The sequence below is a fragment of the Octopus sinensis genome, unplaced genomic scaffold, assembly GCF_006345805.1.
Source record: "Octopus sinensis unplaced genomic scaffold, ASM634580v1 Contig13850, whole genome shotgun sequence".
Classification (NCBI taxonomy): Eukaryota; Metazoa; Mollusca; class Cephalopoda; order Octopoda; family Octopodidae; genus Octopus; species Octopus sinensis.
Genome location: NW_021833049.1, coordinates 55,328 through 78,510, shown reverse-complemented (window position 1 = coordinate 78,510; position 23,183 = coordinate 55,328). Strand labels below are relative to the sequence as shown.

Genomic DNA, 23,183 nt, shown 5'->3' with positions numbered 1-23,183 from the left:
TCACGGATGTACATAGCAACTCCTCCATGACTCCTTTCTTTTCTGTCGGTCCGTAGTACAATATACTGTGGTATGTGTAATTCCGCATCTGCTATGTCCGGTTTCAGGTGCGTTTCCGTAAGTGCTAGGCATAAGGCTTGATTGCATGCAACAAAGTCTCTCAAGAACGGGATTTTTGTTCTGTTGCTGAGTGTTTGCAGTCCTCTGATGTTCAGTAGGAGCATCGAGGTGAGGTGTATGTTGTTGCCGGCGGTGTCCATCTTGGGTCTGTTTGCTGTGGTGGTCTTGTATATTGTGGGTAGTCCCACCTGCGAGCTTGGGTTTGATGAAGCCAGGTTAGCTGCTGTACAATCTTTTGTGCCATGCACAAAAAAGATTCTTGCTCAGCAGCTGCCCTTTCAACAACATCATGTTGGCGGTTTGTGGCACGCACCACATCTGCGTACCTCCGTTTTGGGGCAGGTGGTGCGTGGTCCATCCCTTTTCCTTTTGTTGATGGTTTGTTTCTTATCTGTTTCGTGTCTCTGCGGCAGGGTCCCCGATGTGCAAAGCGGCAGCCTGCATCTTCCTCTCGATGCCAGCAGGTACCTCTCAGGTAGAACCTACACACCCATGTGCGCTGTTTGTTTCCATCCTTTGTGGTTCCACTTCTATTCCTGGCTGTTTCACCCTTTGGTCCTGCTTGAGCTTTTCCTTTAGTTCTTTTAGTCCTTCTTTTAGTTCTTCCTCCCTCTATTTCTTCCTTGGGTTTTTCATCTCCATTCAGACGGTTTCTGTTGCGCTCCTGCGACCGGGTGTTGAGGTTTATTGCTCGGATCCTCTACGGTTGATCATGGGTATTTTCCGAGCCTCCTCCCCACGCCCCCGTTTGTCAGCGCGCATTTTTTTCTCGATATTTGTTGTATACACATTGCATGAGAAGTATTTAGACGGTTTCTGTTGCGCTCCTGCGACCGGGCGTTGAGGTTTATTGCTCGGATCCTCAACGGTTGATCGTGGGTATTTTCCGAGCCCCCTCCCCACGCCCCCGTTTGTCAGCGCGCATTTTTTTCTCGATATTTGTTGTATACACATTGCATGAGAAGTATTTAGACGGTTTCTGTTGCGCTCCTGCGACCGGGCGTTGGGGTTTATTGCTCGGATCCTCAACGGTTGATCGTGGGTATTTTCCGAGCCCCTTCCCCACGCCCTCGTTTGTCAGCGCGCATTTTTTTCTCGATATTTGTTGTATACACATTGCATGAGAAGTATTTAGACGGTTTCTGTTGCGCTCCTGCGACCGGGTGTTGAGGTTTATTGCTCGGATCCTCTACGGTTGATCGTGGGTATATTCCGAGCCCCCTCCCCACGCCCCCGTTTGTCAGCACGCATTTTTTTCTCGATATTTGTTGTATACACATTGCATGAGAAGTATTTAGACGGTTTCTGTTGCGCTCCTGCGACCGGGTGTTGAGGTTTATTGCTCGGATCCTCTACGGTTGATCGTGGGAATTTTCCGAGCCCCCTCCCCTCCCACCCCCGTTTGTCAGCGCGCTTTTTTTTCGTCATATTCCCTCAATATACGATGCCTTACACCTGTTACACATATTTTTTTCCATTTTTGCCACATGGGCGTTGATCTATATTTTAACCATATATATCTATATATATAAAACTCTAGTTGTGTGAGTGTCTGTCCCCTTCGATTTAGATTCCTAACTCCTCCCACATTTTGCGGTGCAGTTTAACCAAATTCGGGTATCTTATAGTCGTGATTCATATCGAGCCCGTCTGACTATTAGCGCGCGTCAACGATGAGTCTACGATTTAAAAAATAATTTAACATAATTTTTTATTCCATTTTAATGCATAAAATGCATCGTGTGTCGATGGCGGCGGAGTTGGCGTCCACGCTCACAGCTGCACCTGTTTGCTTCTCCCCCTTCCCTCCCTCGTGAAGCTGTGGGGAAGGAGTGTAAAGAAATCAACGTCGTAATGCGTTGTGAAGGAAACCAGCGTTCTTTTAGAACAACGACTTCATGGCTTGAAGACACCAAAACAAAAATGGCTAAGAAAGCCCGAATTTATAAGGGAAGTAACTCTCTAAAAATGCTTATATAGTTATTTCCCTTACAAACCCGAGCAACGCTAATTTATATATATATATATTTATATATATACTAGCAGTATCGCCCGGCGTTGCTCGGGTTTGTAAGGGAAATAACTATATAAGCATTTTTAGAGAGTTACTTCCTTTATAGATGCCAATTCGGGCTTTCTTAGCCATTTCTGTTTTGGTGTCTTCAAGCCATGAAGTCGTTGTTCTAAAAGAACGCTGGTCTCCTTGACAACGCATTACGACGTTGATTTCCTTACACTCCCTTCCCAACAGCTTCACGAGGGAGGGAAGAAGGGGGAGAAGCAAACACAGGTGCAGGTGTGACCATGGACGCCAACTCCGCCGCCATCGACACACGAAAAATTATGCATTAAAATGTATAAAAAATGATATTAAATTATTTTTAAAATCGTTGACTCATCGTAGACGCGCTCTAATAGCTAGACGGGCTCGATATTAATCACGACTATAAACTGCACCGCAAAATGTGGGAGGAGTTAGGAATCTAAATCGTAGGAGACAGACACTCACACAACTACAGTTTTATATATATAGATATATATAATAGCGTATATGTGCATGTACGTAGACAGGTAAAAATTCACCGACAAAGTGCTATTTACCTTTTTGCTGTCAAATAAATCGATTAATTCTCAACAAAGCACACATTTTTCCTGAACTAAATATATTCAGCTTTATACCAGCGTTTTAGGGGGGAAAAAACTCTTTCTGGCCCAAACTAATTTTTGTGGAGGGGGGGGAGAAAGTTGTTTCTCTAAAGAAACGATTTAAAATGAACATTTTTGTGTTAGGGAGCGGGGAAGAGAGAGAGAATAACAGTTGCATATTTACCGCTAAAGTTTTACAAAATTAAATCTATTTTTCAATATACGTGAAAAAATACGGAGATTAAGAATACGGAATTTTTTTTTTTAATCTCAAATTTCGTATGAAAACCTTCAAACTGACTGAAACTGTAAATGGCGATATTCTAAAAATAACAGTCAAATCCCAGGAATTTTTGTGTTTGTGTGTGCACGCACAACAATTTCATTAACTTATACAAATAAACAGAAAGTACAGAAATACATATGCCCTACATACCTGTCATATATGTCGGCTTTGTTTTTCGCATCCATGAAGTTCCTGAGGATGACGGAAAAGCTACTCGATGCACTCACTAAAAGATTTTGGGGATGGGGCTAATGCAGATTCACACCTGCCCTTCAAAATGCATTTTTCTGAAATAGTTTATTCCGACATATAAAACCTAGGAATCCAAGTAAATTTTTTCAGAAAAATGCATCTTTCCAGGAGAGATGTGAATCTGCATTAGCACCCCTGGAATCGGCGAAAAATGTTGCTGGTCTTGGTTTTTGTAGCATATTCGGAGGTCACAGGAATTCATTCAACGAAAAAAAAAATTCCAATGATTCCGGGATGGTAGGAGTTCCCCCTTTCGCCCCTCCCCACCTTTTCCGAATCAAGATAAGGGATTTGCAGCATATTAGGAGGTAAGGGTACTTGATTCCAAGCAAAAAAAAAATCCGATTTTTTTTCCTTAGTGAAAATTTTGCGGGTAAAAAGATCAATAGGGTGAGGGTGAAATTTCCGAGGCTTCCACCTCACCCCACCCCGTTTTTCGAACCCAAAAAGGGTTTTGTAGCATATTAGGAGGTCACAGGAATTCATTCAACGAAAAAAAAAATTCCACTAATTCCACTAATTCCCCGCTTTTTTCCAAACCTAAAGAAGGAATTTGCAACATATTAGGAGATCAGGGTACTTGATTCCAAGCAAAAAATCCGAGTTTTCTTTTTTTTTTTCTTAGAGAAAATCATGCTGTTGTTAATATACAAATTTACTGCGTTTTCTGTATGACAGGGAAATACACACACACACGCACACATACACACATACTGACAGAAATAAACACACACACACAAGCACAGAAACACACACACACACACACACACACAGAAACACACACATACACGTACACACGCACGCACGCACAAATACGCATGCGCGCGCAAATAACAAAAGAATTGTATATCTTTCGATTATGACATTACCTATGTATGTATCTTTCACTCTCCCTCACTTTCTTCCTCTCCCTTTTTATCTACCTTTCATCCTCTCTCTCTCTCTCTCTCTCTCTCACACACACACTCACACACATGCACGTACTATTTCTCTCTCAACATTTTCTCAAAACTTTTCTTAAAACAGAAATCCGCTTTTCTTTCAAGCCTACATCTTATCTTAACATTTTATCTCATAACCTCATTGATCTCTCATGGCTTTCAAGGTAAGGGCGTTCAAGGTAAGGGCGTTCAAGGTAAGGGCGTTCACTTCTTCATTGTCCGTTTACAGATGTATACCCCATCTTCCAACAAATCTTTACATACATCAATCTACAGGATCTAAGCGATTATTTATTGAAAGTTTCGTTAAATAGTATCCATTTTAGATTACCTTTTAACGAAATTTTCAGCAAATAATCGCTTAAATCAGTGGTTCCCAATCGATTTTTGGCCGTGCCCCATCCAATCATTTCTGATGCCCCTTGTGATATTTAATTTTTGTAATTCAAAATTCGGTTAATGCTTACCCGTAAACATAATAAAGAAAACATAATGCAACGGATGTAAGAAAAAAATGTGTAGGAAACGAGTATGAAAAAAAAAATGCGCAGAAAGCAACGGGGGCGGGGACTTCGGAAAATTCACAAAATCCGAGTTTTTTCCTCATAACTTTTAGGAAAACGGTATTTCTTTAGATGAAATTTTATATAAGTACTGTTCAACCGGCATAGATTACGATTATAAAGAATTTTATGGAAAGATCTTTTCCGAGGTGTGGGGAGAGGACTTCGGAAAATTCACAAAATCCGTGTTTTTCGCCCATAACTTGGTGACAGATTATCGTGGATATCGGGTATAAATCCAAATTTTGAATATTCCTCTGAATATTGACGAACCTTTTTTTTACTTGCACTACTCATTTTATGTATTTTTGAATTGGCATAACTACAGATTTCTGCCCCACCGACTTTGGATGATCATAACTTTCAGAAAAATGGATATTTTAAATTAAATTGTCTACGAAAATGTGTTATGTAGTGTAGATTCCGAATATATCATATTTGGGGGGGAGGAGGGTTTAGGGTGGGTTTGGTGTGGGGAATTTCGGAAAATTCACCGGAGTCCACTTCAATTCGTCTTAACTTTCGAGAATATGGATATTTTTTAATGAAATAGTCTGCAAATATACCTCGGATTATGTAGATTCCGAGGACATAGGAATTTGGGGGGAAAACAATTGGGGGCTATTTTTGAGAAATGTTCCCCACTTGCGGGTGTTTCTGAACAAGTCATCCATATTTGTCTTATTTTCTGATTTGTGCGTTTGTGCATCCGTAGATTTCTACCATACACACACACACACACACCACACACACACACACACACACATACATACATACATACATACATACATACATACATACATACTACATACATACATACATACATATATATATATATATGTGACCTCGTGTGTACCGTTGCCGACTTTTTTTCCTCTGATTTCCCTTCTCTGGATCTTTCCTCCTCCTATGTTTCCGACGAAGAGCACGCTCGAAACGTTAAACCCTTCTTCTTTCCTTCTTTCCTGAGCGTCCAATAATACTATATTTGTTCCACGTCCTCGCGTTGTTGTGTGTTTTTTTGTGCTTTCTTGTTTGGATTAACTATATATATATATGCACACACGCACGCGCACACACATTCACACACACACACACCACACACACACACACACACACACACATATCTGTAATTAAAAAAGTTCAAATGGGGGATTATTTCATTCAATATTATGTTTATTATAGAGATTATGTAAAAAAAAATTATACTTTACACTTCTATATTTTACTGTGCGTGTATATTCCTTATTTTTGCTTCTGGTGTCACGATGCCAGCGTTTTACAAGGTCATATGATGGGGCATCATCACCATAAGTTACTTTCATTTCATCAAAAGTCTCCCGTGGTGTGCGTCCTTTCAAATACAAAAACCGGATCACTGCTCGTCACTCAACAGGCTCCATTTCACACTTGACTCGGTTCAAACACCTGTAAATCAGAAACCACAGGTGTCTTTTGCATTTCTATTAGAAACGTTTGCCTGGGAATTTACTTAAAGCGAAGAAACATCGTATGCAACAGATAAGTCGTCTTAATAACATATTTCTTGTCGCCAGATCAGAAGCACAGGCGTATGGCTATGAACTCCTCCCCATCCCCCTACTTTCCTGACCTTGCACCCTCTGATTTTCACCTCTTCCCAATCATGAAGTTGTTTTTGAAAGGAAAGCGTTTCCCAGATGATGCAGCCTTGATTTCTGAAGTCACGTTGTGCCAAGTTTCGTTGCTCTACTGCTATGGGAAGTGGGTCAGGGGCATTACTTATTGAATTCCCCTCGTATCTCTCTCTTTCACACATTACTCTCTCTGTCTCTTCACACACACTAACAGAAGCACTTCACTTACACAACATACTTTCTGTCTCCCACACCCCACCAAACACACGCACACACACACACACACATGTACATCAATGCTTCCCATGCACGGTAACTTTAAAAGAACTTCCCTCGTCATACAATCGCTTTCTCTTAGCTCTTTTTGGTGAATTCACAAACTGACTTGTGGAAATAAAATGACCTGTTAATTTTTATCTCTGTTCATATATATACGTGTCTACCATAAATCAATCAATCTCTCCTCTCTCTCTCTCTCTCTCTCTCTCTCTCTCTCTCTCTCTCTCTCTCTCTCTCCCTCTCTCTCTATCTATCTATCTATCTATCTATCTCTACTTCTTTCTCTTCTTTCCTGACGCTACTCCTTATTTCCACTCCATTTCAACCCATTTCACACCATTCATCCCTCATTGTCGCCAGAGATATAATAGTCTTATACACACACACACACACACACACACACACACACACACACACACACACATAAACGGTTTATTTCTCCAGAGGGAATTAAGGTGCATTGCTTTCAGTACTGACCAGTTCTATACTACATATGCGCACACATACACACACACACACACACACACATACAAACTCCACACACACACACAAACACCACACACACATACGCGTTGTAATTACCTACATTTTTTCACATACCACTAAATCGAAGGAAATTATCTACACTCTCTAGTGACATCAGATGTTATGAATAAGATAAAATTGTCCACAGAAGGGATGTGTGAGTTGTACAAGCAGTGTACAGGGATGTTGTCAGTAAGATGAGGGTTGGCAACGAGTATAGTCAAGAGTTTTGGGTAGAAGTAGAAGTTCACCAAGGATCAGTGCTCAGCTCCCTCTTATTCATCATAGTCAACTAGGCAATAACAGAGGAATTCAAGACAGGCTACCCCAGGGAGCACCTCTATGCTGATGACCTTGCTCTAATAGCTGAGTCACTACTAGAACTAGAGAAATTTTAAACGTAGAAGCAAGGTCTAGAATCAAAGGGCTTTAGAGTCAACCTAGCAAAAACCAAAGTCTTAGTAAGTAGACAAATCACAAATCTCTTCAGGTAGATGGCCCTGCTTGATCTGCAGAAAAGGCGAAGGTAGAAACTCCATAAGATGTACCTGGTGTAAGCTATGGGTACATAAGAGGCGCAGCAATGTCAGAGGAAGGGTAACTGTGACAGATGCATATGTGCAATAAACACCGAAGATGTACAGAAAACAGATTCCATCATATGCCAAGGGAAAAGTTAGAAGTAGTTGATAGCTTCCGTTACCTAGGTGATCAAGTCAGTAGCGGAGGTGGATGCTCTGAGAGTATAGCTGCTAGAATAACAGCCTGAGCAAAATTCAGAGAGCTTCTACTACTGCTGATAAGAAAGGGCCTCTCGCTCAGAGTGAAAGGTGGATTGTATGATGCCTGTGTGCGAACAGTCATGCAGTGTCGGGCAATATGCCGTTCTTGTGAAGGCCTGTTGAACCAAGTGAAATCGTAGTTGAGGCTGATGCCAGTGCTACCTGACTGGCGCCCGTGCCAGTGGCATGTAAAATACATTTGAGCGTGACTGATGCCAGTGCTGACTTAGTGGCACCCTTACCGCTACGCACTCGGATGATCGGCGTTAGGAAGGGCATCGTGCTGTAGAAACCTTACCAAATTAGATTGGAGTTTGGTGCAACCTCCCGACTTGCCAGTCCTCCGTCAAACCATCTAACCCATGCCAGCATGGAAAGCGGACGTTAAACGGTGATGATGATGATGATGATACATACAAATATATACATATATACGACTACGCTCAAAATGTGTTTCTACGTGTTACCTGCACGGGAGAAGGGCGTATACAGAATTAGTATCATATAAACATGTACATACATGTTTAGGTGTGTATACATTTCGTGAAAGCAATTCTGTATACGCCCTGCTCCCGTGCAGGTAAAACGTAGAAACACATTTTGAGCGTAGTCATTGCCAGAACCGCCTGACTGGTCTTTGTGTCGGTAGCACGTAAAAGCATCCACTACCCTCTCGGAGTGGTTGGCGTTAGGAAGGGCATCGAGCTGTAGAAACTTTGCCAGATCAGACTGGAGCCTGGTGCAGTCTTCTGGCTCGCCAGTCCTCAGTCAAACCGTCCAAACCATGCTAGCATGGAAAACGGGCCTTAAACGACGACGATGATGATGATGATGGCATTTATATATATATATATATATATATATATATATATATATATATTCACACTGGGAGAGGGAGCCTATAAAATTAGATAGACAGACAGTTATAGGTCGTAACACACACATTAACAAACTTACACAGGTAATCATGATTTTAAAATGGTGCATAGTAGACATATATATATATATATATATAATATATATATATACACACACATACATACATACATACATATATATATATATATATATATATAATATATATATATATATATATATATGAATATATATATGTATGTATGTATGTGTATGTGTGTGTGTGTATGTATATATATGTATGTATGTGCGTGTGTGAGTGAGTGTTTCTTTGCGATAGATGCAGAGAATACACCTACCCCTTCTCTCCTTAAAGCTATGTATTTCTCACACCCACTTTTCTTTCCCTTCCTTAGCGTTTTAAAAGTTGATTATTTGTATGTGTGTGTTTGTAGTGTGTGCGTATGTGTGTGTGTTTGTTTGTATGTACCTATGCATCTACGGAAGTATGTATGCAGCGCTACGTGCTTACCTGTGAATGACAGCTGTATTAACGTTTTTTCCTCCCACTGCCACTCCATATTTGTTGCTTACACAACACTATTCTTCCCTTCCCTGATATCAGCCACACTCACTATGCTACCACATTTTCCTCACATTAATACTCTTCGACCCTTCTCATTTTATCAAATAGTACCCCAACCCCACTAGGGAGCCCATTATAGATTTTTATTGAAATCCAATTAGCCTATAATTGAACTGGGTGTTAGTTTAACATGTATGCAAAGTTTTGTCAACATTGGTTTACTGGTGTAGACAGCGAGATGATAACAGACGGATCGCCAGATAAAAATTGCCATTTATGTATAAGATATATAGGTGCAAGAGTGACTGTGTGGTAAGAGGTTTGCTTCCCAACCACATGGTTCCGGATTCAATCCTATTGCATGGCACCGTGGGCAAGTGTCTTCTACTATAGCTTTGGGCCCACCAAAGCCTTATGAGTGGATTTGGTAGACAGAAACTGAAAGAAGCCTGTCATATATATATGTATATATCTATCTATGTATGTATGTGTCTGTGTTTGTCCCTCCATCACCACTTGACAACCGGTGTTGATGTTTTGGTTTTATGTCCCCCGTAACTTAGCAGTTCGGCAAAAGAAACCAATAGAGTAAGTACCAAGCTTAACAAGTAAGTTCTGGGGTCGATTCATTCGACTAAAAATTCAATGCGATGCCCCAGCATGGCCACAATTTAATGATTGAAGCAAGTAAAAGATACATATATAAAATGTAAATGAGCAACAGTAGAGGTACAGGTGTCAATCTGTTACGGCCGTTTCTAACGACACCTTTAATCGATTAATGAAAGCATTACAGCATTGTAAAGAAACCGTTTTCGTTAGATGAGTTCATGAACTTCAAAATACAGGATATTCGAAATAATTTGATGTAGTTTATAATCCACTTAGCAAAAACATTTACAGTGATTCTGCTACTATTTCAGTTGACATATATGTTTGAATATGTTGATCAACATCCCTACACTGGGTATTCCGTCATCTGAGACAAGTTGAGTATGCGTAGGAAAGTTCTAGACACAAAATTTAAAGTAGATAGAAGTATAAAGTTCAAAGCCCATCTTGTTCAGAAGGGTATGAACGCTTATCCATATTTCCGTCAAGGTGTACCTCCTTACATGTTATCCGAGGTATTTCCAAGCAGCGGGTTGAGTGATTCATTCAGGTTCATAGGATAAATCTAGCAGTTAATGTTCATGCGGATAGTGTAAGAAAAGTGATCAGCAGAAAGACAGTAACGTGCTTATACTGTCTCTTCATAAGCTCGTCTCCATCGTCTTGGCTTAATAGCCCTCACCGTTTGTTTTTACTGTTTTGTTCTCATTGTTCTGTCTTTTATTGTTTTTACTGTTTTGTTCTCACTGTCCTGATCTTGTTACCACTTGCACCCTCTGCAAAAAATCCCAAATTTTATTTAATTTGCTTTGCGGGAAGGACTGTTTCAACGAAGCCGCGTCTTGTCCTTGCCTTCGTAAGGTGGAGTAGTTGAAACAGGGACAACTGAAGAAGAGGAATATTCTTTATGTTGTATGTTTTGTTTTTTGTTTTTTTCGTTGTTCGAAAAAAGTTTGTTTCTATGTTTTTGTTTTTATGTTTTCGTTTCTCATTGTGTTCAACGTTTTTTTTATGTCCCATATATGCATGTATATATACATATATATCTAGGTATGTCCATATATGTATGTATATATGCATATATTTATATATTATTTATATTATTATATGATCGAACGCCACGCATCCTTTTCCAAGTAAATTTTATCTATCATTCTATCTGTGTGTGTGTGTGTGTGTGTGTGTGTGTGTGTGTATGTGTGCGTGTGTATGTATGTATGTATGTATGTATGTATGTATGCAGTTGTTGAAGTTGGGGGAGTTTGAATCATAGATGACAGGTACACTTTTTGAAGAAATTTTTCCTCATCTTTGATCCGATTGTAACTGAGGTAACTGATAAAATATCTGGGTAAGTTTTGATGTTTAACCATCAATATTCTTTTCTCTGTTGGATTCTATATTAATTTTTCCCACACTAAGATCCAGTTTGATTATCTTCAAGTTTAAAAAAAAATGTCTTAATTGAAGCAAAGTGGGTAATGGCTAATTTTCATAATTTCTACTTTTAACTGTATTGTGCATAGACATATCTGAAAGACAGCCTCTCCAGCAGCTTGTGAAGAAGCTACAGAAATATTTTATGTTGAGTTCTTAGATTTAGTCGAGTTTCGTTAATTTCATATCATGTGCTATTTTTCCACGATCATCTTTCATTTGACCAAGATATTTAAAATTTTTGTTACAGTTCTGATCTTTCCGATGTCTAAGAATGGATCTTTATGTGTATGAGTCTTTTTCAAATGTAATTATGGAGAATTAGAATGGCAAATATGCCTTATGATGTCTTAGTCATTTTACGCCGTCTGAATTTGTCTTTTATATGCTCAAAGAGGATAGTGATAATTTTTTCAAATAGTGTTCTGAATAGTTTCTGCCGCATTTAAAGAAAGTCCTTACTTAGCTGATACAGTTTTTGCAAGGTAGTGAACGTTTATAACAAATATACTTTCCTCAAAGTAAAAAATGCAGTAAATATTACTCATTGTGCCCCACCTACCCACTATTGGAAATTGGAAAAGCAGGCTTTTGGAATAGCTGTTTGAATTTCCCTATTTCTCCACCCACTCCCTCAGACACACACATGCACTCACGCACACGCGCGCGCACACACACACACACACACACACACACTCATCGTGCCTTTGGAACAGCAAAAACCACTAAAATGAACTTTTGTGTTTTTCGTAATTTTATCGTATTCCACATTCTGAAACATTTTGTAACTCGCATTAAAAGAAAAAAATCTTACACCTTCTTCAATCTTTCATTGTACTTTTGACAATGAAGGAAAAGCTTAACTCCGCAAGTGGATGTTTAAGAAATAAAATTTGATTTCTCAAAAATATATCTATAAGCGACATTTTCAGTCATTTATTTGAACTTTTTCTGCTAACTCATTAAATTCAATTACATGAGATAGATGGGATTTGAGATTTAAATTTGGTAATATTCCAACATTTTCATTTTTGTTCATGAGGATCCCACGGAAATTGAAGTGCCCTAGGTCGCCATGGTTTAAATCCGGTCCTGTATATATACTTATAGTCGTTTTATGAAGTTTGTGTTACGTTGTATTGACTTGCAGTGAAAATTACCGTGATTTTAATCTATCTATCCATGCATGCATACATACGTACATGTATGTATGTATTATGTATGTATGCATGCATGTATGTATGTGTAGCGTGACACAAGAAGACAGTGACATTTTGTACGAGATCTCGCCGGCGGCCATCGCCAGGTCCGAGACAAGAGCGAGATCTCGCCTACAACCATGTTTACCATGTAGGAGAGTGGATAGTGATAGTGTAGGTCGTCCACAATTTCATAGAGATCACACAAATATATTAACCAAACATCCCAAATATTCACATACGCGTCAGATACGTTGAATGCACACAACAAAATTACGGAGAAAAATTATTCCAAACCGAGGTACAAAATATTTACCGAAAGAATAAAATCTGGTACCGATTATAATTGTATTTTAATTGATTCAAATTAATGTACTTCATCTTGAAAAGTGGCAAAATTTTTGTCGGTTGCCATCTGGGATAATTTCTGTGTTTATCCATAACGTTATTGCTTTTACACCTGTTAATTAAATTTACCTGAATAAAAGTAAAATTTACTTAGCAAGACCATCTAAAATTACATAACTATAAACCACCCACTGACAAAATTTCAAATCTGGGAGTAAAAAATTTACAAAGTTACAAGTAAATGTTGTGGACACCGCTCTTGAACCTGAATAATTCAAAATAACATGAACATATATATATATATATGTTGATAAAAATGGTAAGACCATCATCGTTTAACATCCGCTTTCGATGCTGGCATGAGTTGGACGGTTTGACTGAAGACTGGCAAGCCAGGGCCTGCTCAGGACTCCAATCTGATCTGGCAAGATATCTACAGCTGGTCCCCTTCCTAACGCCAACCACTCCAAGAGTGTATTGGATATTTTTACGTGCCACTGGCACGAGGACCGGTCAGGCAGCACTGGCATCGACTACACTCGAATGGTGCCACGCTCGAATACACACACACACACACTATATATATATATATATATATATATATATAGAGAGAGAGAGAGAGAGAGAGAGAGAGAGAGAGAGATCAATAAATGGTGGGGTTGTGTTGACCGCACGTGGAGAAATGATAAGCAAAGAAATTGTAAAAAGGCAGAATGCTAAATTGAAAGAAAATTTTAATGAAAATGGGTGTATGGAAAAGTTTTTGAAAAATTGATAAAATATATATATATTAATTCAAACCGGTTTTCGTCATAATGTGACTTTTCAAGAATTGTAAAGAAAAGAAATTTTTTTAAATGTGAGGAGGGGGAAAAAAGAAAATTATATTGTTTTTTGCAGAAAAATAAAAATAAATATATACAAAAATTAAAAAATAGGTACTCCGATACATTATAAAGTCTTTGTGTATCTTGAGTTTAATGATTGTTCACGAAAAAATTACCTTGAAGTATTGAGATCCAATGGGATTAAATCCATGTGTTGTTTAATTTAATTAAGGGTGTCTCTTAAGTGCCTGGCAAAACAGGAAGTAGTGGTAGTCCAGTTCGTATGTTGTGAATAAGGGGAGACAACTCTATGGGTTTTGAGCTCTTCAATTTGTGTTTATCAATTTTTTGTAATAAAGGGTGTTAATAAACCTTAAATTAAAAAATTATCATTTTAGCTTCATTTGCATTATCTTTTTTATATAATTGTTTGTTAACTTAACATTCAGATTTTAACACTTTATTTATATTGTTTTCTGATTATATAAATTTGCATAAACCAATTTATAATTACATTTCAGATTGTTATGTCATATATAATAAAAATAATAATAATAATAACAACAGTAATAATAATGATATTTAAAGAATATAAGTTTTAGCTTGAGGTGATGACTGCATGGTATCCTTATATATTTGTGTTAGTCCATCCATGAAGAATGAGGTAGAAAAAAGAAGTATGATCAACGAGGAGTTTCCATATTAAGATGCGTTTTGAATTTTTCAATAAAGAGATTCTCCTTGTTAATTCTCTCCTGTGTGGTGATTCCGTCTTTACATTGGTAGAAGGGGAATATGTAGAATTTGGGATTTTTGTCTTTAGCGCATGAGTCTATGTGGTCACTCAGTGGGATTTGCCGGTATTCCGGAGTTTTTTTTTTCTTTATGCACCGCTAATCTTTTACGTAACGGGAGGCTCGTTTGTCCAACATAATTATGTTGGCAACCGGCGCATGTGAGAACGTAGATAAGGTTCTCGGAGGAACAGGAGAAGTTGGTCTTGATTTTAAACTTCGTTCCTTGTTTGAAGATAAATTCAGAGCCTTCAAGTAGGAAGGGGCAGGTACCACAGTTTGGGCGTGCACATTTTTTAACTGCTGGGGTGGATGTGGTGTGTGAAGTTTGGTATTTGTCAAGAGTTTTTTTTTAAATTTGTGTTGCCTTTTACATTTGAGGATTTTGTGTGTGTTTATGTTTTTCATTTTTGGGTCTGTTGACAGTAGACTGATGTTTTGTATGATTGTGGTGTATGCTTCGATATTTTGGGGGTAGTGGGTGGAAATGTATGGAAGTATTTTGGGGTTGTGTGTGTTGCTGGGTTGGGTGATTTTCAGTGTAATGTTGTCTACTTCTTTGGCGCGTTTTATTCCATACTCTATAAGGGTGGAGGGATATTGGCGTTGTAATAGTGTTTTTTTGTAGGTCTTGAAGGCGTATTTCTCGAGTTTTGTGGATCCGAGGCAATGGTGCATACCCTTTTAGCTAAGTTGAAAGGGATATTTGTCTTGGTGTGTTTTGGGTGGCATGAACTAAAGAGGAGGTATTGTTGTGAGTCTGTAGGTTTGTGGTAGATGTCTGTTATGATTTGGTTCTTAGGTGTTTTTATAATTAGGAGATCAAGGAAAGGAAGATGATGTTTGCTTAATTCCATAGTGAATTGGATGTTGGGATGTATGTTGTTCAGTATGGTTTTGAATTCCAGAAGTTTTTCATAAGGTTCTTTCCATATGATGAAACAATCATCCAAATACCTTTTCCAGTTTTCCATTAGGTAGGTGTGGAAAACATGTCCAAATTTCTGGCGTGATATCTCATAGAGTGATAGTTCGAAGAAACCCATTATGAGGTTCGCAAGGACTGGTGCAGCCTTGGTACCCATCGCAATACCACATTTTTGACGGTAGTGTGTGTTGTCGAAGAGGAAATAATTGTTTGTCAGAATGAACTTGAGTGATTCCGTAATAAAGGTCTTGTGAATGCGGTCAGGGAATGTCTCTGGGTGTTTTTCTAGCCAGAAATCAATTGCCTCAATACCATATTCATGCGGGATGTTGGTGTAGAGGTTGATGACATCAAAGGATACCAGGAGCGCCTCCTCGTTAACTGTTTTCGGGAGGTGTTTGAGCATGTCCAGATCATCCCTAATGAAACTTTTGATGGGGGTAAGGAAAGGTTTCAAAAGGATGTCTAGGAAATTACTCAGGCGGTGTGTTTCACAGGAGGTGCCAGCCACGATGGGCCTTAGTTTTAGGTCCTCCGGTGCTTTGATGTTGGTGTGGATGTCAGAGGAGAGTTTGCAGGCTTCGATGATGTATTTATTTTTATGGATTTTAGGAAGGCCATAAAAAAGGCTAGGCTTGCATTTGAAATTGGTGATATAATCCATTTCTTTTTCTGTGAGTCCCTGACCGTGTTGGAGTATGAGTGTGGTGAGGTTTTTGATTGTTTTTTGTTGTTTATAGTTGTTAATAACCTCATAGAAAGTGTTGTTGTTTAGCATGGAAAGCACTAGGTATTTATAAAACTCCGTGTCCATTAGAACCACAGCGCTCCCTTTGTCGGCTTCTTTGATGGTAAGGTTTTCAAAAACTTTTCCATACACCCATTTTCATTAAAATTTTCTTTCAATTTGGCATTCTGCCTTTTTACAATCATCTTCATACTTGCTTCCTCCTTCTCTGACTCATTGTCACACAGCTTCTCAATTATTTTTCCACTTTCCTTTTCCGTCTCACTTTTATCATATTTCTTTCTCGTTACCTCTTTCTCTTCCACCTCTTCCTTCTTCTTTTTCTGATTAGCCGGTGGCGGGCCCACCTCTGCTCTCCTCCTTCTTTTTCTTTCCACTAGCGTGAATTCTTCTTCCGCTGTTTTCTCATTATTCTCGACTGTCACTGCCTGTTCGACTTTTTGTTTAGTCTCTCTCTGTTCTTTTCGTGGGTATCTCGCCTTCATGTGCCCCTTTTCGCCACATTCGTAGCACACAGGCGGTCTTCCCTCCACCTTCATTCTTAGTGTAAAACCGTCAGGTAACACTATCTCCTCTGTTATTTTGTTCAGATCTTCCACTGTTGCCTGGATTGTTAGCTCCAACCCGTAGCCCCAGTAGTCCAACTTGTTTGTTCTGTTGGACTTCAATATTCTGGCCTCGTCTTCCATGTTGTACATAATGGCCGTCATTAGCCATGCCTCCTCCAGCTCAGGGGGCACCTGGCCCACCCGAACTCTCGCCACACGTTTGCCGCAATAGGATGGCAGAAGAATCCATTCTTCTGAGCGGATTGCCTCCGTAGCATGCCTTATCGTTTCCTCTTCCGATGTGAAACGCACATCCACAGTTGCATATTTTCTGCCGCTTGTTCTAAAGGTTATCACCTTTTCCATGCTTTCCAACACCTTCTCAATCTCCTCTACAGTTGCTATGTCGATTTTTCTTGTAGCGACCTTCATGGTCTTGTATGTCACTGTCTTCTTCATAACGCTGTTCATTAGTTCTTCGAGTGACGACAATTTTATCTTGTCGCCTTCTTTTTTCAGTAGCTTCTCGCTAGCTTTCATTTTCCTGGGCTCGACCTTTATTTCAAAGGTCTCTAATGCTTCTTTCTCTGCTTCTCTTCCAGTTGCGGCTGCATAGCTGTGGCCTCCCGCTGGCGCCTTCTCCATTTCCTCAATGGGAAAAATCAACTTCAACAAAAATTAACGATATAACACACGATAATCAACAGCAATATAACAACAGCAATAATCAACAATAAATTCACGTTCTACTCACAATTATAACTCAACTTCAATTTTTTTTTACCAACACGAACTGCCAATCACTCACAGTTCTTTAATTTATGACAATGAGTCAGTCCACCATTAGTTACTTGGGGGATGGTTGGAATCCTTCCACTACATCTCCCCTTTTTAGAATAAGTCTCCCCTATCATCTCCTCTTTTCAGAATTGAACTCTGCTCCGAGTTTTAATATCTCTTACGTTTAGGGTTCAATTCCAATGTTTGCGTTTTCTGGTGCTAGAACGTGTAGTTTCAAATTGCTTGGGTGTTGGTACCTTAAACGTGTCATACAATATTTCCATAGGAATTCCATTTCTCGTGTTTGTTTTTCCGTCAATCTTTTCTTAAGCTGGTTAATATGTCTTTTGTATTCGACATTTTGGATCTTTTCTAAAAGATGGACAGAATTTTCTACTTAACTAAATAATTTGAAACTTCGTATAATTCTTTGAGCTAAATACCACTTATGAAACAAAAGGTACTTAGGGTAGTGTTGAGAGAATTCAGAATTATCCTCATTAGAAATTCACTGCCTGTGTTACAAATGTCTTTGGAATCAACACATTCTTGCTTCACACATGTTGGCTAGTCAAAAGGTGAAGGAAATTATCATTGCTAGTTATATAGATAGGTTCTGTAGTAGCCACTGTCACATAATGTGTAGGAAACTCAATTTTCTATCTTTGCATTTGTGTTGGAACTCTGTCCTGCTGTATTTGATGTTCAAATGCTGTTTCACTTTTGTTCATGCTGAATGTCACAAGGTTTCATAGAACTTCTCTCCCTACAAATTCACACACACACACACACACACACAGAAAGTTCAAAGGCATGTGCAATCTGATTGTTCACAAAACCAACTCGTTTAAACAGGTTATTTGATAAAACATACCAGTCGTCATCATCATCATCATCATCATAACAAACCTCCTCATCCCCATCACCACTATCATCATCATCATAATTGTTTTAACAGTTGCTTTTCCATGCTTTCATGGGTTAGATAGAGTTCACCGTAGCAGATTTTCTATAGCTGGATGCCTTTCCTGCCATCAACCTTTGCCTGTTTCCAAGTAGGTTAGTATTTCTTCATAGTCAGACATATTGGTTTCAAATTGTGGTACAGGTCGGCAGTTTTTGAAGGGAAGGGGAATTCGAATGCATCGTCCCTAGTACTTGACTGGTACTTGCTTTATTGACCCTGGAAGGATGAAAGGCAAAGTTACCCTAGGCGCTATTTCAGCTCAGAATGTAAAAATGAACAAAATACCCGCAAGCATTTTGTTTGGTATGCTCTCAGTTCTACTAGCTCACCACCTTCCCATGGTCAGACATATTTCCACAGAATACTGGAAATGAATGATATTTATTTTCAGTAATCATATATTGTCAAGACAAGGAGACATAAACATCCATACACTCACACACATACATAGTATAAATATAGTAGAAGACACTTGTCCAAGGTGTCAGCAGTGGGACGGAACTTCAAACTTTGTGGTTGGGAAGCAAACTTCTTAACCATAGAGCCATGCCTCTACCTGTATATTAATTAATAAAATAGAAACAAAGAATTGTAATATGGGATATTTTTTATTTGTTAATGTATTATATTACTAGGTTGTTATATATTTAATGATTTCTATTTCTCTTTATTATTTCTAGAAACCAGTCTGTCAATTCATTGTTGTGGTCAGCATCTTCTTTCTACTGGTTGCCTGGCACCAATATACTGCAAATAAACAATATACAGTAACAACCTCAAGCAAACATAATCAAAAGTTAATTGATGAAACACGTCAAAAACAGAAGAAAAATTTAAGTCTGATGGAACAGAAATTGCTTCAGTTAAACAACAAAACTAAATATGTTATTTTTCGTTGTGTTGGTCGTAGTCTTTGTGGAGGTTGGGGAGATAGGCAGCATGGAATAATCTCTGTATATTTAATGGCACTGACCATGGGTCGGCGCTTTGGAATTATTATTTCAAGACCTTGCGATATTTCTAAATATCTTCAACCAAACAAAGTTAACTGGAAGATTGACTCAAAAGAGTTGCATGGCTTAAAAAGTCGTTACCTTAATTTGGTTGATGGGAATAAGTACATTTCCTCTTTACAATCAGCAGACTTAGAAACACTTTACCCTGAAGATGTCCTCTATGTGAGTACAAACAGAATCTTTTTTTATGTCTTGAAAAAGAATGCTCGATACAAAGAACAATTACTTTGGGCATCACAAAAGTCATATGGAAATATATTTGCTAAAGTGATGAATTTATTGTTTCGCTTCAGTGATCTTCTTCAGGCAAAATTTGACAAATTCTTTGAAGTCAATATTCCCAAAACAAATATGCATCTGGTGTGTGCTCAGATTCGAATTGGAAAAAACCCCAGTGTGCCAGGAGATAACCGAAGGAATTCAATGTCAGATGTTCAGAATGTGTGGAACTTCTTAAGTAAATACAATAACACCAGCAAGTACAAAATATTTGTGACCACAGACTCAAAGGAGGTGCAGGATATAGCTTCAAAAAAATTTTCTTCTCAATTCATGTATACCTCTGGGGAAATAATTCATGTGGATAGGCTCCGTAAAGGTGTGAAAGATACATGTGACGCTCTAAGGAAGATTCTTATGGACCAATATATTTTGACTAAATGTGATACATTGTTAGTGAGCAGAAGTGGTTTTGGTGAAAATGCTTTGCTAATGAGAGAAAAAGAAAATAACATTTTTCATTTTAAAAATGGAAAAGTAACACGTATCAACATAGAAAAATTTTTTCCTGGCTGGGAAAAAACTTGGTTGTGAACTAGGGGCTTTTGACACACAGAATCTAAAAATGACATCCATTTATTATCACTATGTCAAGATTTTAAGGTACTGGATCCATAGAATTTCATTGTTTTTTCAATAAAACAGCTTTTGAGGAGCAAGGCATAACATACAACCATATGTAGAAATTGGTTTTCCTTCAAAACCAGAATGTTTTCTTAAAATTTTCCAATAGAACTAGTAAAAGTTTTAAAATTTTTACTGACAAATTATATCATTGCTTGTGCCTAATTTCCCATGAATGTCTATTTGGATGATTTTCTTGAGTGATGAACCTCAGGGAGATCATGAGCAAAGTTATAGTAATACTTCACCATCATTCATAAGTCGCATTTGCCTTGATACCTTTGTTTTTATGTCCTGCTGGAAATGTTCTCTCTGCTCATCACTTGCATCACCAAGATTTTCAAGGAATTTATTGTGGTAACCATGGAGATAGTGCTTTATGCTCATATTTGCTCCTAACTTTTGAAAGTTGTCCAGCATGTTGCTGACAATTTTGGCATAGCTGACTGCTTTCTTGTTGTCCAGAAAGCCATTTACAACTATTACAAATAAATTTCATGCTGCTGCTTCAAAGCAATTCATTGAATTTATCAAGTTCTCATTTTTAATCAATTTTCTGATGTGAGGCCCATCAAATATTCCAGCATTTATCTTATCACTGCTCAGCCTGGGAAATGTGCTGCAAACAAACTGCTCCATAATGCCAAGGTTGAGATGGAGTGGAGGTAGGATGTTTTTCTCCAGTTGAATTAAAAAGCTCTTCAACCACATTAAAAGACCCTGGAACTAATATTTGCTATGGCCATTCTTTGATCATCCAATGTTTTTCCTTGGCTGTAAATTTCAGACTAAATTTCCACAGATAAATAATGCATTTTTCTGAAAAATGAGGAAATTGCAAAATTTGTTGGGGTTGGGTGTCTTGAAATCTAGATATGATAGTAAAAAATGGATTCCATTTTTAGATTCAACATTTCAAAAACCTTCAAACCAAGTTAAAATGTCCTGACAACAAAATACCTGTTGGATTGTGTAATTAGACTTGATAAGTGATTTCAAATGTTTGTCTTGCTCACCTTCATCACAAAGCATTAGTTGTCCCAGGGATTTAGTAGAAGATAACTGCTTTAACTGATTGAACCAAAAGCTATATGACTGAGAAGTGGACTTCTTAACTACACAACCATGCCTGCACTTGTTCAAGAGTATTTGGTTCCATGTTCTTTAGTCAAATGCTACAAATTCTGGCTTTGCTTCTTATTCCTGTTTTATTTAAATAAGTACCTGTAATATAATGAGGATAATTAAAATGACTGTTATTCCTGACCCTATAAAAATTAAACTTATATTAAGTCAGCAGATATATCATTACAGGGTGATGAATCTGTAGGAAATGGCTGGGAGACCAAAAGTTTTAGCAGTTAACTATTCAAAGTCTTCAAACAACAGATTTCCCTTGCCTCAGTTCTGAATTAAAACATTTACACAGTATTTTTCTCAATTTCTTCTTAATCCATTTTATTATAAAGTCAGTCTTGTAAATGGAGACATCGAATCTCAAGAAAGCTGCTGTTTGTTTAATAGTTAAACCTGTTACAAATTTCTACTTATATTTTTTTATGTTTATCTCGGGGTTATGAATAAAAGTAAAATAAATTTTGTTTCCCAGTCTCTCTTTATGTTTATCCAAATTTAATTCTATCGTTCTTTATCTCTCAACTATTCCCTATCTTGCTCTCTCTCTCACTCTCTCTCTCTCTCTCTCTCTCTCTTTATAACTGTTTCTCTGTTACCCACTCAAGGATCTCTTATCTCTTTTGATATTTTTCAGTTTTCTCTTTATCTTTCATTCTCTCTCACTTTCTCTTTCTCTCAATGTATAAATGTATGAATGCATACACTGCATATATATTCATATATATATGTATATGTATATATATATATATATAGAAATTCTGGGTGAGTACTTGATAATTGTAAGCACCTGTATATACCGTTTGGTGGTGTAGGTGGTGGAGTAAATTAATCAAAATAAAAACATGATGCCAAGGATTCAGCGGTACATATGTTTCGGGCCTTTATTAGACGGATTTATAACAATGCATAATGTATGTCTGTGGCCTTCTTTAGCCGCGCACAACAACTTCCACAAGGACATGTATTACATCAAAAATTCTTGGTTGGGGATGCAAATCCTCCCATTCGCGTACGACATAATGCGGCAACAGCATAAAAATGAAGCGTCCATCTCGTTCTTCTCTCAATGTAGAATGAGGAAATTTGGATGTTGAAGTAATGTAAATAAATTAATAAATAAATATATACATATATAAATATATAAATGTAGACAGACGTGAAGGAACCTGGTAATAAGAGTGAATAGAGATAAAGATGGAGGGGCGAGAATTCAGGACGAAGGATAAAAATATATTAAAAAATACATAAAAAGTGTAAGTAAATAAAAAAAATATAAAAATGTAGAGTGTAAAGATATAAAGAGATATAAAAAATATAAAAGAATATAAATGAATATAAAGGTATAAAGTTATAAAAATAAAAATAGAAGTAAAAATAATAAAAAATGTAAAAGAATATAAGGATAAGGGATATATAGTAGTTACGGACCAAACATGGTGGTCAGGAAAATGACAAATTCTGGTTGTAGAAGTCTGGGGTGTCGTAAAT

The 23,183-nt window shown here is 37.9% G+C and overlaps 1 protein-coding gene across 2 annotated transcripts; it reads left to right on the top strand.

Moving 5' to 3' along the window:
• Nucleotides 1-4,247: 4,247 nt before the first annotated feature.
• Nucleotides 4,248-22,161, top strand: LOC115229913. Of its 2 annotated transcripts, none has more exons than XM_029800174.2 (2): nucleotides 4,248-4,409; nucleotides 19,320-22,161. In XM_029800174.2, the coding sequence occupies exons 1-2, from the start codon at nucleotides 4,398-4,400 to the stop codon at nucleotides 20,466-20,468; spliced, it is 1,161 nt and encodes a 386-aa protein (XP_029656034.1). In that variant the 5' UTR covers nucleotides 4,248-4,397; the 3' UTR covers nucleotides 20,469-22,161. The 2 variants fall into 2 exon arrangements, with proteins under 2 accessions (XP_029656034.1, XP_036355295.1); XM_036499402.1 differs by lacking the exon at nucleotides 4,248-4,409 and adding an exon at nucleotides 18,513-18,731.
• Nucleotides 22,162-23,183: the final 1,022 nt, after the last annotated feature.